The sequence below is a fragment of the Gadus macrocephalus genome, chromosome 2, assembly GCF_031168955.1.
Source record: "Gadus macrocephalus chromosome 2, ASM3116895v1".
Lineage (NCBI taxonomy): Eukaryota > Metazoa > Chordata > Actinopteri > Gadiformes > Gadidae > Gadus > Gadus macrocephalus.
This window is the reverse complement of record NC_082383.1, coordinates 7918944-7936804: the sequence shown is the minus strand read 5'-3', so window position 1 is coordinate 7936804 and position 17861 is coordinate 7918944. Positions and strand designations below refer to the sequence as shown.

Sequence of the window (17861 nt, the reverse complement as noted above, 5' to 3'; positions counted from 1 at the left end):
CCCTCCACACCCTTCTGTTGCTCCTTTACACAGGAAGTTACTCTTCTGCTTTTTTGCTACTGCGGTTTTTTTTTCTGAGCTGTATCAAAAGTGCACTCCTTCCTCTCACACTGTGTTCTTTATGTTACCATAGAAGCAGTGGTTCAGTTGTAGTTAGTAGCCTAGTTGGTGAAGACACATTGCACAAGTTGAAGGCTGCCTATAAGGTTGTCCTTTGCTGTAGACTAGTCCGAAACAGAGGTACGGGTTTCCAGAGATGATACAAGGACAAACATCATTGGCTTCTGCTCAGGATTAGGATAGGTGGAATGAAGAATTGAAGTCCAGCTCTCTAGGAACCCTAAAATGGTCAAAGGACACGACTTACTTGGATTTAAAACCTGAACTTAGCATATGAGATGGTTTGAGTGAAGTGGTGTACTTTTGTGGGTCACTTAGTACAGCATTAGACTAAATTCTCAGTTAAAGGAGTCCCTAACGTTTTCCTCCTGGATTACTTGTGGAGATTAGTGATGGGGAATGTGGCTGCCGGGGCCCTGGAGCAGGACCGCGGGGAGGGCCGGGACGTCAGGAGCCCTGTGGAGGTAGGGGACATGAGCGACCCCACGCCCAGTCCAAAAAAGAAAAAAACAGCTCCCTTGAAGCTGCCCATGCCACCAGAAGATGAACTGGACGAACGCTTCAACATGGTTCTGGTGAGTAACTGAAACATGTGGCCAGGGTGCAAAACGTGTGGCCCAGTCATTAAATTCGGCCTGTTATTTTTACAGTCGTTTTCGTGTCTTTTTTTCCGTTTTTTTTGCCTTAAACTATTTACATGAATTAAGTTGTGACTTAGACAATTTCGTTTGCTCATGCACCACAGGTTGGTCAGCTGCCCATAAGGGGAAGTTGAGCAACTTGTGATAGCTTATACGAAAGAGAACTTAAGACCGAAAGACAGTTCCAGCATTGCAACATCCTTATTTTTGCAGTTCCTTCCACCCACCTGAAAAAACATTCAATCAAGGCAATGCAAATTAATAATCAACTTTCTTTAGCCAAATTTGAAGTGGAAAGTTGGCGAAAAATTCAATTGTATCAGAACTGACATCCACCAATATGTTTCAAGTACAAAATGTGGTAATGCCATTTCCTGCTATCATGTTTAGCTTTGTTTATCTCTTTTTTTTATTTATCAAAATAAATAATAATATACATTTTGACCTTAATTCACATCCTATCTATTTCATAATGTTTTTATAATGTGATTTAATTCTTGCTATTATGGGTCTTTCAGTTTTTCAAAAAAAGCGCTATGAAATATATATGAACTATTATTATTATTATTATTAGGGGTCCTACAAAATCAGTGGGAACCCTATTTTATTCGTTAGTATTATTATTATTATTTTTATTATTATCATTATTATTTCATCAAAATATATATTTGCAAAATACAAAAATCAAATTACGCACTTTCCTCATAAAACAAAAGTCAACATTAAACATCAATCATTTACCACAATAATTTCTATAACCACCAGCTCATTGAAAAAAATGCTGATTAAAAAAGATGTGCCTTAATAGTTAGGCCTGAATAATACCATCTGGATTACCAGAAGGACATCAATGTTGTTGTTGTTTTTTTAAGTGCTTCTATCAAAAATAAATAAACAGAAGGATCTTATATAAAACTAGGTAGCAGACGGTACTCATTGACAATTAGAGAAATTACTTACAATGACAAACAATGTGTTTAAGAATTGAATTTGATTCTGTTTCACACTTCACCTCAAACCATTACAAATATAAAGGCTACCTTAGTGTTTCGTAAAAATGTACCCATTAAATGCAAGTAAAATAAAGTGATATGGCTCCAAACAACTAAACTGGAAACACACTACATGTACTATTTGATAAAATGTAACATGCATCATAACTTAATTTAGATTTTAATTAAAGTAAATGTTAGTTTTTAGGTTTATAAAGCCCCTGTCTTCTTTTTACAGAGCTCCATAAACCTGCCGCCAGACAAATTAAAGCTTCTAAGTCAGTATGACAATGAGAAGAAATGGGAGCTTGTCTGCGACCAGGTAAGATTTGAATGTTTATAATGTCATCAACATATTTTTAACCGTTAGCAGACAAATTAATCATTGGAAGGCAACCAACCAAACCAACTACAACCCAACCTTAAGGACAACCCCAAACTTTAACAACTATATCTTCTGCCAGTGGACCAGTTGCCACCAATAAAATTGCAAGGGTACAATGGTTTCAGCCAATCAGCAAGAAAATGGCAATTAGCAGTGTTACGCCAGAGATCCCTACTTGTGTTTTGGGTTGTTTTTGGTAATTGTATAAAAGGTCATGAAATTAAATGTTAATGGAGCAATTGTAGCATCTTATATGAATAACTCATGAATAACATGAATAACAACTATGTCAACATTTGTTGAACATAGCATAACGTCTTCATCTTATATACGTATAACAACCACCATGGGGCATTAATGCATTGTCATGGAAACAGCGTGGTCATCTGAAACATCATGTCACTAGATGGCAGTCTGTACATGCCAGAGAAGTTGAACTTTGAATCACAATAAATGTGCTCTGCCTTGTGTGGATCCTCCAACCCAGGAACGCTTTCAGGTGAAAAGCCCCCCCTCAATTTATCTGACCAAGATCAAGGGCTTCTACCAGGACCAAGGAGGGGTGCCCCGCAAGGTGGGCACACACACACACATGCACACATGCACACAGCCTCAGATGCACGCATCCACACACATGCACTCGTAAACCTCATAAATGTATTGTTGCCAGTATATTTTGGGCAACTGTCAATCCAACATAACTCTCTAAAAATACCTATATTTCTGTTTTGCCACTTTCAGTCCAAGAAGTCGATCCAAGAAGCGACAAAGGTGCTTAAAGATCTGGAGATATCCCTGCGCACTAACCATATCGGGTAAACATTGTCATCCTGCCTCTCTTTTTAATCTGTGGTTTCAATGTTTTCCTACCTATTCACTGTCTGTTATTTTCGATCCTTGTGTTTCTCTGCAGATGGGCCCAGGAATTCCTTGACGAGGAGAACCGAGGTTTAGATATTCTGGTGGAATATCTGTCCTACGCACAGAGGGCTACGTAAGTCTGGAGACATGATCCATTCTTGATGACTGGATGTTGTTTTTTAGTCGGTCTAATTGGTCCCAGGTTTTTCCCCAAAATGATTTCAAACTTGTTGCATTTTTCTGAAAAAGTTGACACATGTCTGTTTGTTTGCCCTGTTTGTGTGCCTCGTCTTTTAACCACAGGTTTGACACAGTGGATTCAGTGTTCAATGGCGGCCCGGAAGAGAGAGCAAAATCGATGGAGAGGTCGCTGGAAGACTTGAATAAGAGCAGCTCCAGTACACAATCCCATGGCATGAGCAGGGCAGCTCGGGCCCTGACTGTGAGGTACGATGGAGTCGCCTTGGCTATGTAGCGTAAACACTGAGTTTTCTTGAATGAGGCCAAGAAATCCTTCATTTGGTTCCCATAATGCACATCTCTCACAGTGTCATTTTCTGTGTTCTTGTGTAAGTGATTTAAAAATACAATGATTATATACATTAGGTTCTTCAACTCCATATGTCTATTGACCTGGAGTGACAGGGCTCACAGTGGGCACCTAATAATAATGTACATTTTTATAATTGTTAGTGTCTAAATATTTTGTTTCGATTTTCAGATTTAGACTGTCAGCTATTGATATATTATATCAGTGCTTCATTTGTGTGCTGCTAGTTTGGACGAAGACACATTTCCACTTTGGCACATAAAAAGTTGTTTTTCATTTGACTTAATGTCATTTTAATTAATAATGATGAATGTGCGTGCTGTACTTGAGTATTAATGGGATTCTGAACTTTAATTGACATGGACCGATTTGTCTGTTGTCTTGCATAATTACACATGGGCCTCCCCTGACTAAGATTGCACCCGGGGTCCTATTATAATTGCCAAGTTTCTATCAGTGGCATTTGCATACCTAAATATGTGCAGATATGTGGAGCCACTCTAGTCTCTCTATGCTAAATTGCTAGATCAAGCTCATGCATTTACATATCTCTGTTTGGTATATTTTTGTTTTGGACCATTTGCAGAATCAGTAAAACTTTAAACAACAGGATTCACAAGAGGTCCCCCTTGGCCAGCCAAAGAGACGATGTGCATGTGTGCATCATGTGCCTGAGAGCTATCATGAATTATCAGGTATGGTTGGAGGCATATGTTCCGCTTTCCTTGAGTCTGTATACCTAATCATTGAAAGAAGCAGAGTGTAGGATTTAGTGGCATCTAGCAGTGGGGTTGCAGATTGCAACCAACTGGATACCCCTCCTCTCAAATTACAGTGTCCAGGTCATTCTTAACCTACGAGCTAGTTTAAATGTTAATTATTGAAACTTAAATCAAAATTACTAACAGTAAGTATAATACTAACAGTCACTGTTCTTTAAGGTGAACTTGATTTTTCTGAAATACACCAAAAAATCGAATGCACTTTCAGCACAGTTCCTTCAAAGATGAATGGCTGTGATATTCTGAAATGATTGCTGTGAAATTATTCAAATTGAAAACATGTACCCAAGATAAGTTTCCTACTACTAGAAACATGCAGGGACTTTTACAGATCAAAGATAGATATGCCACATTCAGCCGGCCACACACTGTTTTCAAACTGCCAAAGCTCCTGCACAGTTGATAAACATACCTTCCCATTGAGAGAATGCTTATCAATATCTCTCTTTCTCTTAGTCCGGGTTCAACCAGGTGATGAGCCACGCCAGCTGTGTCAACGAAATCACTCTCGGCCTCAACAGCAGTAATCCCAGGTACGTCTATGAGGTGCAGGTGTGCATGCGACGTGTGCGTGGGTGTGTGTGTGTGTGAATTAGCATGCGTTACCGTTTTGTTCTGTCTGACAGAACCAAGGCCCTCGTGTTGGAGCTGCTGGCAGCCGTGTGTCTCGTGAGAGGGGGCCATGATATCATCCTCTCCGCCTTTGACAACTTCAAAGAGGTTTGTGTGTGTGTGTGTGTCTCTCCACTTCGTGTTTCCACATCACGCTGTGCCTGGCGACTCCAAATAGTTTCACTTTTTCCATCGGTCCAGACTTCCCTTAGCTCAAATACTCATCCTCTGCATGATACTTCCTTCGTATGTTATGCCAGTGTGTGTGTGTGTGTGTGTGTGTGTGTGTGTGTGTGTCTGAACCCTTTTAGCAGCCTTTACTCAACGGCAGCATTTTCGATTTGATTTACTCAGTGTGATGCACTATCTTTTTTAGAGTGCATCACATCCAGAATGTAGACCTGTAGGACATCTACTTCCTGAATGACTCATTACCTCAATGTGTGTTCTTCAATGTTTGGGCTGTGCTGCCATTATCACGATCATCAACGTCACACTTCTACCTTCTTTTGGTTTATATTCAGAACGGTGGAAAACCTTACTGTATTTGTTTTGCATTGTCATATTCATATCCAGAATAACACTCTTCTTATGTACACTTCTTATATTAACTCAAACCTTATGATGTGTGTGTGTGTTTGTGTGGGGGCTTCAGCTCTTTTAATCAGTTGTCTGTTCTCCACACTCTCTACGCTGATTTGTTCATCCGTTGCAAACTCTGAGTCCCCCCCGGATCGCTAACCTCTGCTTCCCCATGTCTTCAGGTCAGCCGGGAGAAGAACCGCTTCGAGAAGCTAATGGAGCACTTCAGCAACGACGACAGCAACCTCGACTTCATGGTGGGTCTTGCTCCGCCACAATGTCTGGCAGACATTCAGACACGAAACCGAATGACTCACAAAGCCCATCTTCGAACCATTTTTCACCGTAACACCCCTTCTGCCTCCAGGTGGCCTGCATGCAGTTCATAAACATTGTGGTGCACTCTGTGGAGAACATGAACCTCCGGGTCCACCTGCAGTATGAGTTCACCCACCAGGGGTTGGACGACTATCTGGAGGTGAGGATGGACCAGAGACTATGATGTACAATTTATACTATGAATACTAGTAGTGTTCTGTCCGAAGCAACTTGACCGACAGATGGGTCCGTTAATCACCAAACACATTTTGGGTTTGAACCCAAAAGCTTTCAGATAGTCGTGCCCCTAACCATCCTAGACACTATCCTGCCCCAAGGTTTTTTCAGATTTTGTTTTTTTCTGGTTTCTGTGTCTGTGTTTCTGTATACTATTCTGTGTGTTCCTGTATGTGATTCTGTGTGTCAGTAGGTAATAAGGTGTAGTGTGTGTTTCTGTATCTGAATCCGTGTGCGGGTTTCTGTATGTGATTATGTGTGATGTGTTTTTCTGTATCTGATTCTGTGTGTCAGTATTCAGTTACGTGTGGCGTGTGTTTCTGTATGTGATGTGTGGTGTGTGTTTCAGTATCTGAATCTTTGCGTGTGTTTCTGCCTGTGATTATGGGTGGTGTTTTGTTTCTATCTGTGTCTGTGTGTGATCATGTGTGTGTGTCCATCTGTGTGCATTAGAAGCTGAACAAGACAGAGAGTGAGAAGTTGCAGGTGCAGATCCAGGCCTACCTGGACAACGTGTGTGACGTGGGGGCGCTGCTCGAGGACGCAGAGTGCAGAGACGGGGGGATGGAGCATGTGGACGAACTGCACCAACACAACGTTGAGGTGCACCACGCACGCACGCACTCACACGCACGCATACGCACACGCATAGACACGAACACACTTGAATAGACACACACACACACACACACACACACACACACACACATGGATGAATGCACACACACACACACACACACACACACACACACACACACACACACACACACACACACACACACACACACACACACATAGATACACATATACATGCTTATGCACACTCACAAACAAACACACATACACATGCATGGATGCACACTCACCAAAAAAAAAACATACTCACACACCCCCCAGATGCAGAACGGGGAAAACAATAATTTCACAATGTTATATTTTTATTTATTCTTAAAAAACAATTTTTACACACTGATGCCAAATCACTACCTCATTGCCACTGCCAGACACACTCTGTGTTCACACATGCACTTGTTGTGAACTGTTTTGTTGCAGCTGAGCAGCAGGCTGCAGGAGCTGGAGGGACAGGCAACAGAGAGAGTGGCCCAACTGGAGGCTCAGCTACTGCAGTCTACCAAGGCGACTGAGCTGCTCATGGTAGCATGCTGTTGGCGATGCACAGCTTTCACTCACCCAACACCAGCATTCATTAAGCAATACATAGTCTCACAATTCAGACATTAGACAAGTAATCCTAAGTATGACAGCAGACTAGCTCAAATCCGAATGAACAAGGCGTTTCACTTTCTTCGCGTTTTCTTATTACTATCAAAACCAGAATAAGTGAACTGGGAAGACAAGCTAAATCATCCGGTCAGGACAACGTCATTCTTAGAAAAAGTGTCTGATCAAATCCACCGTATAATGTAACCCCCTCCTGAAAGCTTGCGACTCACACAAATTAGTTTGTCTGTGGTCGAATACCTCTAAACTGAGACAGGAAACAAAGCGTAACTCCCCACCAGGTCTTGGTTTCCGGCCAAGCCTCTTAGCCATCTCCCCGAAAGTTCTTACAGTAGGCGTGCTGGAACTGAGATAAGGCAATACTGAAACTTACTGAGCTGCATTGTCAGTGAATCATTTCAGTTAGATTCAAAGACCACGAGTAACGGCAGCACCTTCGCTTTACCAAACGGCTTTTCTCTGATGTACACGTTTTGATGTGTGTCAGCTGCGGCTTTAGCAGAAGCTCACTTACTTTTACCTGGGTTATAATTTATAATGTTCTAAGTTATAATGGGAAAGACAGCCACACTATGGATATGAAAATGGCTCACTCGAACAAAACTGTTTGCAACTCCATTAACTGTACCATATTAATTAGAGGACATATTCATTTCTTTAACCATATCTTTTTGGTAACACATTGTACTGGACCTTTTTTGAGTTGAGCTGGCCATTTAAATTGTTAATCGTAAAATTTCACGGGGAAAAGACACCTTAACTTGACATATATAATTAATGGAAATGGATTTTCTTGGTTGAATCTCACTATTTTTCGGCTATTAATCCAACTTTGCAAGGAATATAATAGGAATTGTCGTCGTCAACTTAAGCCCCTTAAGCATGCATGTATCTCTATTCTGTCTGTGCGTGTGTGTGTGTATGTAAGTAATTTTGTCAGTCTACTCGTATATGTGTGTACGCTTTTGTGTTTGTTTTATGTGCGTTAAGGTTTTTTTTATGTTTTTTGCATTTGTTTGTGTTAGTGTTTTGTGTGTGCGTGTGTGCTTGCGTTAATGTTTTGTGTGTGTTTATGTTCTGTTTGTGTGTGTGTTAATGCAATATGTCCGTGCATGTGTTAATGTGTTGTGTGTTTATGTTCTGTATGTGTGTGCGTGCATGTGTTAATGTGTTGTGTGTTTATGTTCTGTGTGTGTGTGTGTGTGCGTGCATGTGTTGACGCGTGTGTTTGTTCTGTGTGTGTGTGTATGTTAATGCATTGTGTGTGTGCATGTGTTAACGTGTTGTGCGTTAATGTTCTGTGTGTGTGTGCATTGGTTAATGTGTTGTGTGTTTATGTTCTCTGTGTGTGTGTGCGTGCATGTGTTAATGTGTTGTGTGCAGATGTTCTGTGTGTGTGTGTGTGTGCATGTTGATGCGTTGTGTGCGGGCATGTGTTGACGTGTTGTGTGTCCGTGTTCTGTGTGTGCGTGCGAGCACGTGTTGACGTGTTGTGTGTTCATGTTCTGTGTGTGCGTGCATGTGTTAACACGTTGTGTGTTTTATGTCCTGTGTCTGCGTGAGCAGGAGAGCCTGCGGGAGTCGTGCTCCCAGATCAGCTTCCTGCAGCAGAGGGAGCGGGAGAAGGAGCTGGAGCGGGAGCGGGAGAAGGAACAGGAGCGCTTCAGCCCGGCCTCCACCACCACCACCACCTCCCCACCGCCGGGCCCCTCCACCTCCTCGGAGCTGGAGCGGAAGGTGCAGGAGCTGCAGGACAAAGGTCTGATCCGCTTGGAGCGCACGGCCTCCGGCAGTTTTGACCTGCAGGTGGTGCCCGTCACGGTGACGGAGTACGTCCAGGCCCCGCCCTCCCAGCCACAGGCCGACGAGGTCGATTCTACCTCTTCTCCTCCTCCTCCACCTCCTCTTCCGGGTGGGACCGGGTCAGCCCCGCCTCCGCCACCTCCGCCCCCACCTACTCCGGGGTTGGCCTGCATTGTCCCCCCCCCACCCCCTCCACCACCCCCACCTCCACCAGGTCCGGGAGGATGCCCGCCTCCACCCCCTCCCCCTCCCCCTCCCCCACCGGGTGTTGGACCACCCCCGCCTCCTCCCCCACCCGGTGGTGGACCTCCTCCGCCCCCACCTCCACCTGGGTTCATGGCCCCCACTCCAAACAGTGTGCCCGGTAAGGAGACTCCATCTCAAGGGTGAAAAAGTACATTATGAAATGATCATAGACTATCCCAAGTGTACTGCTCCTTTATCCTGGTCTGCTTCTATTTCTCTCTCTCCGTCAGTTTTTTATCTCATTTTGCCCTCTCTTTTTCCTCTTTTGACTCTTTTTTATCGAACCCTCTCTGTCTCTCTGTCTCCCTCTCTACAGTTAAGAGCAGGAAGGCCATCCAGACTAAGTTCCGCATGCCACTGTTAAACTGGCAGGCTCTGAAGCCCAACCAGGTGACAGGCACGGTCTTTAACGAGCTGGATGACGAGCAGGTGTTGGATGTAAGCTGCCATTTTCCCTCCGATTTGACCCCAAAACCATCATCCGATTCCTAGCATCACCTTTACATTTAGTGGAAGAATTTTTTTTCTTCCAAATTGACTTAGAAGTTAACATTAAAAATGTTACTGCTAAATGCGGCAAGACATTCTCCTTAACTACAAACTACAAAAAAAGAAAAAAAAACAGGAAAAACAATTACAAACTATAAAGCCTTTACTATAAAGTTAATTAAAAATGAATTTAAATATCCTAATTTTAACCCTGACGCAAATTCAACCACATGCATGTTGGCTTCTTGTGTTCACGTGCAGGAGCTCAACATGGAGATGTTTGAGGAGCAGTTCAAGACCAAGGCACAGGGTGCCCCGTCCGACCTGTCCACTCTGAAGGTGAAGGTGGCCCAGAAGGCTCCCACTAAGATCTCTCTCATGGACACCAACAAGGCCAAGAACCTGGCCATCACCCTGCGCAAGGCCGGCATGAGCCCAGACGACGTCTGCGTCGCCATCGACACGTATGGACCACCTCTGCTTCTCAACATCTAATGCTGGGCTCTTCTAACATCTGTTGCCTTCGTATTGCTTAATTGGTTGGGATTTAATTGGTTGGTGTAAATAGTTGTCGTGTGGATGCTCGTTTGAATTTCTGCCATAGTGGATGCCGTTCATGCAGAATTAACTCTCTCTCACTTTCTGTCTCTCTGGGTGCCTCTTGTGCTGACCTAACAAGGTACTAACCTCTGTCTCTGTGTCTCTCTGGGCTCTTCCTATACTGTCCTCATTTGGTACTAAACTGTGTGTGTTTGTGTGTGTGTGTGTGTGCGTGCGTGCGTGAGTTTAGCAGTATGTCAGCTAGTATACTCTCTGTCTGTGTGTCTGTCTCTGTGTCTCTCTGGTCTCCTCCTATACCGTCCTCACCAGGTACTAACCGGTCTGTGGGACTCTCTGTCTTTCCAAGGTAGCAGCCCCAAAGCCTGTCCCTCTGTCCTCACTACACCCTGTGTGCCTCTCTGTCCTCACCTCCTACCAACCTCTCTGTATGTCCCTGTGTGCCTCTCTGTCCTCACCTCCTACCAACCTCTCTGTATGTCCCTGTGTGCCTCTCTGTCCTCACCTCCTACCAACCTCTCTGTATGTCCCTGTGGGCCTCTCTGTCCTCACCTCCTACCAACCTCTCTGTATGTCCCTGTGTGCCTCTCTGTCCTCACCTCCTACCAACCTCTCTGTATGTCCCTGTGGGCCTCTCTGTCCTCACCTCCTACCAACCTCTCTGTATGTCCCTGTGGGTTCTTCCCATACTGTCCTCCCCAGCTACTGAACTCTGTGTGTCCCTTGTGGGTTCTCCCTATCCCCCCCCCCCCCCCCCCCCCCCCCAGGTACAACCAGCAGGCGCTGGGCCTGGACTTCCTGGAGCTGCTGGAGCGCTTCATCCCGTCGGACTACGAGATGAAGCTGCTGGTCAATTACGAGAAGGAGGGCCGTGAAATAGAGGCGCTGACGGACGAAGATCGATTCATGCTCCGCTTCGGGAGGATCCCACGGCTGAGTCAGCGCATCAGCACGCTCACCTTCATGGGCAACTTCCCCGAGACGGTGAAACGGCTGCAGCCGGTACGTTTTTTTTTCATCTATTTTTTCATATTTTTGTCAGACTTGAACCTGATTCGCCGGGGGCTGCTGCGCAGACGTTCAGGCTTTAGTGTCTGCTCTGGTTTCTCGATGTGTCTCGTGTCATTCACAGCAACTGGACTCCCTCATATCTGCGTCCATGTCCATCAAGTCCTCGCCCAAGCTGAAGAAAATGCTGGAAGTGAGTATGAGTATGAGGGGTGGGGGTTTTAAGGAAGCTATGCGGTAATGCACATTATTATGTAGCACCGGGGTTAGGTGTAGGGTTAGGGTTATTCCTAGCCCTTACCCTAGTAGATGATGTGTAACCCTAACCACCATTACATCAGTTAGCTTTAACACCAACTGTAAACCTTTCTTTCTTTCTTTCTTTCTTTCTTTCTTTCTTTCTTTCTTTCTTTCTTTCTTTCTTTCTTTCTTTCTTTCTTTCTTTCTTTCTTTCTTTCTTTCTTTCTTTTCTCTCTCTCTCTCTCTCTCTCTCTCTCTCTCTCTCTCTCTCTCTCTCTCTCTCTCTCTCTCTCTCTCTCTCTCTCTCTCTCTCTCTCTCTCTCTCTCTCTCTCTCAGATCATCCTGGCTTTCGGGAACTACATGAATAGCAGCAAGAGGACCGCGGCAGGTGGCTTCCGACTGCAGAGCCTGGATCTCGTGAGTCTCTCTCTCCCTGATTTTGCGTTCATTTGTTCTCTCCAAACACATTTGAAATGGTCTTTTTGAGCCGCAATGGAAAGGACAGTAGGGAGGCGGGAAATGGCAGGAAAACGGCGGGGCGCATTCCCCTACGTGTGCGGCTCGACGCACCAGCCTCCCTTCTTGATTGAGCCCCTTTCTCGTTAAGTGCTTCCTTTTTAATCACCATCTTCTTCTTCTGACGTTCGGCTTGCCCCCGCCCCGACCGCTCAGCTGTTGGAGACCAAGTCAACAGACCGTTCCCAGACCCTGCTGCACTTCATCACCAAGGTCATCTTGGAGAAGTACCCGGACCTGGCCACCTTCCACACGGAGCTGCACTTTGTGGATAAGGCCGCACTGGGTAACACACATGTACCCGTTTTGCATCTGTTCACTTTCAAAAAATCATGCCAAGCTCCAATGAACAATTACTGATCCATTGTCAAATGTTTACTTTATCTTGATACAAGTTGCTGTTATGCCAAAACGTATTTGAAGTGATTTATTTGATGTTATTATCAGAGAGAAAAAAATATGTCTCAAATGCATTTAATTATTTTTCTGCCCGTGCCCAAAAAAGGACCTCCCTTCGATGTTCCTTGTAGGCGACGAATACCCTGTTTATTCTAACGCTTAACGCCATCGTATTTTAGTGTCAATGGACGGCATCCTCCAGGACATCCTTGCTCTGGAGCGTGGCATGGAGATGACCAAGAAGGAGTTCCTGGTGCAAGAGGACAACAAGGTGCTGCAGGACTTTGTGAAGACCAACAGCAACCAGCTGGCCTTGCTGGTGAAAGACGGCAAGACGGCACAGGTTGGGGCCCAGTTCCATTCAAATCCACTTTATTCATATAGTGTCTTTTTTATTTGCCAAACAGCACTACAAAGTATTAAACATGGCGAATTGAGAACAAGAAATGGGTTTAAAATAGCACTTGGTTTGATCAAATCTTTTGTACTAACCACGCCGGGGGACAGGGTGAAGTAGTATTTAGCCCAAAGGTCTTGGGTCTGATCACCAGTTTTCCCAGAACTGCCCGTTGACCTCTGTTGAGCAGGTCTTGAAACCCTGACCTGCATTCACTGGAAGTCACCAGGATGCAAAGTTTCCAATTCTGAACCAATACTATAAACCGTCATTAATCCACAGTCTTGTGTTTTCTTGTCTTTCTCAGGAGGCGTATGGCTCTGTGGTGGAGTACTTTGGAGAGAACCCCAAAAACACACAGCCGTCCATGTTCTTCCCCACCTTTGCCCGCTTCATGAAGGCTTACAAGGTCAGTGTGGTTGGCGCTAAAGCTGCACATGGTTCATAATGGTAGCATTCAGTATGTTTCCTGAGTCTCTGTGTTGGGTGGGATCGCAGAAAGCCGAGAAGGACAACGAGCAGAAGAAGAAAGCGGAGTTGGACAGCAGTGAAAGTAACAGCTCAGGCTCTCCCTCTCCCAGAAAAGCTGGCTCAACAAAGGTAGCCCACGAATAATATTGACATCATACTATTGCATCAGTTCCTTTATTTTATTTTCCTGTTGTTGACCATAACTTTTGCCATCGAGTTTTTGAAATTAGTAGCCTCCATTTCCCTCACGTTCAGCCATTATCATCATGGATCATTAGCATCAACATCACTGAACTGGCATAATGGTATCATTAGTATGTATCAATAGTAGGAAAACAGTGGTCACATTCAAACAACCTTTTTAGTTTACTTCACAACCGCTGTCTTCATTTATGCACCCAATCATTTAAACGATGTGAATAAAAAAAAGCAATGCCTCAGAAGGTAGTGTGGACAGATTAAGTAATGTACTCCTTAGTCAGGGCTCGTGTGCATGTGTTTGGACCCTGTACTTTGCTCACCATTGAACCCCGCTCTCCGCACCGACGGCAGTCACCCACGAACCAGAAGATGCCTCCCATGGACTTCATGGCCGAGCTGAAGAAGAGGCAGGTGAAGCCTCAGGTTCGCGAGGGGAAGGACGGCGCCCTGGAGGACATCATTACAGGTATAACACAGGTGACCCCCCCGACCCCCCCCCCCCCTCCCCCCAAATTTTAACTTCTCACCAACCCCAGCTCCGCCCACACTCCTCCTCCCCCTCCTCCTCCTCCTCCAATCATACTCTTTGTTGTTGTAGCTGCTCTGTAGACGAGTCATATCAGGGTATACATTGACTTATCTATAATTCATTTTTATATCCTTTTAAAGTTGTTTTACGTTGTATCTTTTATGTATTTGCCTTATATCAGCAACAGACCGTGAGATATTCCTCATACGTGAACATGTAAACGTACAATTATTTCATGAATGTGATTTGTGTTGTACGTACATTTCCCTGTATTTCTAAATATATAAAAAATATATGTTCATACACTGTGTTCTACTGAAGCTCCAGCTCTGTGTAAATGAACTTATCTGTGTTTGCTTTCTGTCTTCCTTTAGACTTGAGGAACACTCCCTACAGAAGGACGGACGCACGGCGGCCTGCCCAGCAACCGGACCCCTGAACCAGCACTCAAAACACAACACGTGATCTGGAGTTGTACTGTAGATACTGTGTAGAGTGCTTGTTCTTCTACTGTGTTTGTTGTTATACTTAAGATAAGCTGCAGGTGACATTATACATATATACTGCCAAATTCGGTTTTGTGAATGATGTACATATTATGAATTGGGCGCTTTAAATTAAGAATTTCTTGATCAAGAGCATTTTAAACAAATAAAGTTTTTTTTACATCCCTTGCCAATGAATCTTGTTTTGTATTATGGGCGACAGGCCCCCTTCCTGATTAAGAGGCAAAAAGCTGTCAGACGCCAGGACTGTACAAGAGAGCTGCACTTTATTAAGACACACAAACACAGCAAATTATGTACAAAAAGAAGGCAGAGTTCCACTGCCAACCTTCTCACAGGGAAAGAAAAACACACTTTTCTCACAGAACATCATGGCATCCACACTGATAAATTAGTTATCTCCAGTATCGGTAGGCTTTTTAAATTTTATATATTCTTATATGATAGATCTATTTTCGGTAATATTCTGTTCGTATATCACACTAATCTACAAAAAATGGGAGAAAATCCCTCCATGGAAGAGTTACACCAGTTGGTGATTTTTTTTTAAGTTTGGGGTGCGTTGAAGCTCTAATACTTTCCATTCACGCATTACTTAAGTTTCACAATCTTTGTCATTATCTTCATATCATCGTCATCTTCCTCATCATCGTCATCATCATCAACACATTAGACTGAGCATGCCTGTGTCCCAGACACCGAATAATGTTTCATTCTCTACACCTGTGAACCATTATATTAAAAACCTCTTAATTTTCTCCAACTTTTTCTCTCATATATTTTTTGATAACACATAGACAACATTTTTCAACTGCACCGTGCAATTGCTTGAGACTATACATGCATTGTTTTTGTATATACTTTAGTACCCATGGTCTTATTTTTTCATTAATAAAAATTTTGGACAAGACATTGCTGAGCTTGCTAGGAATGACTTGGTCTATGTACACATTGATTTTGTTTTGTTGTTCACTGATGTTTTCCGATGCCAAGTTTTTTGGAACATCCACACACTCATGTAAAAAGTTCATACACATACTACGTAAGGTTGGTCTTAAGAAACGGGTGAACATTACAAATTAATAAGATTCCCTTGACTTAATCCATGTTTGTACTGTGGTTATGTTTAAAGGACTTCCTGTCGGTTGTCTTGTTACTTCCTGTTGGTAAATTCACTGTGGAACACAAAGAATAACAACATTTGACCCTGGGGGAAAGTCGGTTCCCTCTGTAAGCTTCCACTGTCGATCAACAACACCTACATTCTTCACATCCATCCTCATCCATCTCAAACCTTGTTGGAATAGAGAGGAGAATTAAAGCCAGACAAGTCTACATCAACCTATCAGAGGGCCTTGATTCTCACAATGAATCAAACCCCACCTCCTACCTACCATAAAGTTTCCACAGTGTGCATGTTTCACGGCTAGCCTCAGGCATACAGCTTGAACCACCTAGATTTCCGTTATAGGAGTGAGTCAAATACAAAATGAAAACGATAGAGAGAGGAATGAATTCCCCTCTCGTCTCAAAAAACAAAAACGATACAGCAGGAAGGAAAGCCCCCATAGCACAGGTTTGGTTCCTGCTTGGTAAGCCTGCTGTGTCTTCATGGAGCAACGCTGTGATGCTCGACCATTGTTCAGAGTCGGAGCGGTTGCGGGGGGCATTCAGCAATGGAGTGAAATAAAACTGGGCTACTGGCTAATAAAGGGCTAAAGTTAAAGTAAAAAAAGAAGTGAGGAAGTATGTACGTATATTACAGAGAGTATGTATTGTCTATACAGATCATATATTTAAATCATACATATATAAAATATGTCTTGTGTATGAATAAACAGACCACCCATGTGAAATGTGTTATCTTCACTTGATGACATAAAAAAAGAAAGTATCTGTACAAAAAACGGCCACTAATATATATATAAAACTCAAAAGATGAGAACATTTGACATTATATATTTCAACCTAGGTCTATGTATGTATATCACATTTTTATTTTACTTTTTTCCGCCACAACTATAATAGGATCATAAACAAACAACCTCACTCTAGATATATTTATGTGTCATTTTCTGCATTGCGTCGCTGTTCATTTCAAGTTTTTAGTGAGGAGGAGTTTCCGATTGCCAGCGGGGGGAGGGGGTATCGGCATCTTCAAAACACACTCTGGTGAGCCTGCAGCCTTGGCGCTAGCACAGCCCGGAACACACAAGCCAAACTCAAACATTATCCCAGAGAGCACTTTTATGCAAAGCAGAGAGAAGAGAGAGGAGAGAGCAGGAGAGTGGGGAGGAGAGGAGCGAGGAGAGGTTCATCTTGGACTATATTTAGCGAAAAGTAGTCGAGCTTAAACAAAAAACAAAAACAAAGTCCCTTTCCCCTATCCATCGCTTGCTCCCCCCACCCCTCCAGAACATAAATGTGCCAAACTGTGGATTCTGGGAGTGTGGAGTGTGGAAAAACACGCGTAAGTGAATTTCATTTCATTTGGTTTCACTCAACCGGAAAGGCAAGGCTGATCTGGACATAACTACAGGGCATTGCTGTGCTGTGAGCCTTGCCGCTTTATGTATATATATTTATATATTTGTATAATATTTTTTGTAAACTGTGTGCGTGCCCCTGTACAATGTCAATGTCTGAAGCCTGCTTCACGTTAGAATGACTCCTTAAGTTGTGATGTGAACACTTGGTGCCCATTTCCAGTCTTTGGATTTGAATCAGGTTATATTGTCAGTGTATCTGTTGATCTAATACTGATTAGGTATTAGGTCTGTAGGAGAAGGCTTATGAGAGAATGAATGCTTGAAAAGATGCAATAAAGGCTATGGTTCAAAGCACAGGGTCTCATAGACGAAGACCGGTCTGGTTCAGGGGTGCACATTGCCCACGTAGATTCATACAAGGGAGAACTGTCAACAGCTGTCCTAGAAAAACCTTTAGTCGAGCGGTAATTCAACCAACCAAAACGAGGGTGGAATGAAACAGGTGGGGTGGAGAAAAGAAACACTGTTCTGAAACTGTTCTGAAACCATCACACAACCTTGAACTCCCTCTCCTCTTGTTTATATGAAGACCATCCGTTTAGAGGCAAGTCGAAAGTCTGCCTTATTCTTAGAACCAGCCTTCGTACTCGCTCTCAAACAATGTCTATTTTCCTGTTCTTTTGGTG

The 17861-nt window shown here is 43.6% G+C and overlaps 1 protein-coding gene across 1 annotated transcript; it reads left to right on the top strand.

Annotated features, from left to right (window-relative positions):
* Window positions 1–101: 101 nt before the first annotated feature.
* fmnl1a (formin-like 1a) lies at window positions 102–14854 on the top strand. Its single transcript, XM_060038811.1, has 25 exons — window positions 102–695; window positions 1992–2075; window positions 2626–2712; window positions 2880–2953; window positions 3052–3132; window positions 3303–3446; window positions 4136–4244; window positions 4788–4864; window positions 4958–5051; window positions 5708–5782; window positions 5893–6003; window positions 6534–6683; window positions 7134–7235; window positions 8889–9489; window positions 9688–9809; window positions 10122–10324; window positions 11186–11420; window positions 11551–11619; window positions 12004–12084; window positions 12340–12469; window positions 12762–12925; window positions 13287–13388; window positions 13478–13579; window positions 14003–14117; window positions 14555–14854. The coding sequence occupies exons 1-25, from the start codon at window positions 513–515 to the stop codon at window positions 14617–14619; spliced, it is 3360 nt and encodes a 1119-aa protein (XP_059894794.1). The 5' UTR covers window positions 102–512; the 3' UTR covers window positions 14620–14854.
* The last annotated feature ends 3007 nt before the right edge of the window (window positions 14855–17861 follow it).

Bases quoted from the DNA above. Each gene is read 5' to 3' on its own strand.
- fmnl1a (XM_060038811.1), top strand. From the start codon at position 513: ATGGGGAATGTGGCTGCCGGGGCCCTGGAGCAGGACCGCGGGGAGGGC. The intron at 2,954-3,051 runs GTAAACATTGTC...GTTTCTCTGCAG, and splicing joins CTGCGCACTAACCATATCGG to ATGGGCCCAGGAATTCCTTG. The intron at 12,085-12,339 runs GTGAGTCTCTCT...CCGACCGCTCAG, and splicing joins GACTGCAGAGCCTGGATCTC to CTGTTGGAGACCAAGTCAAC.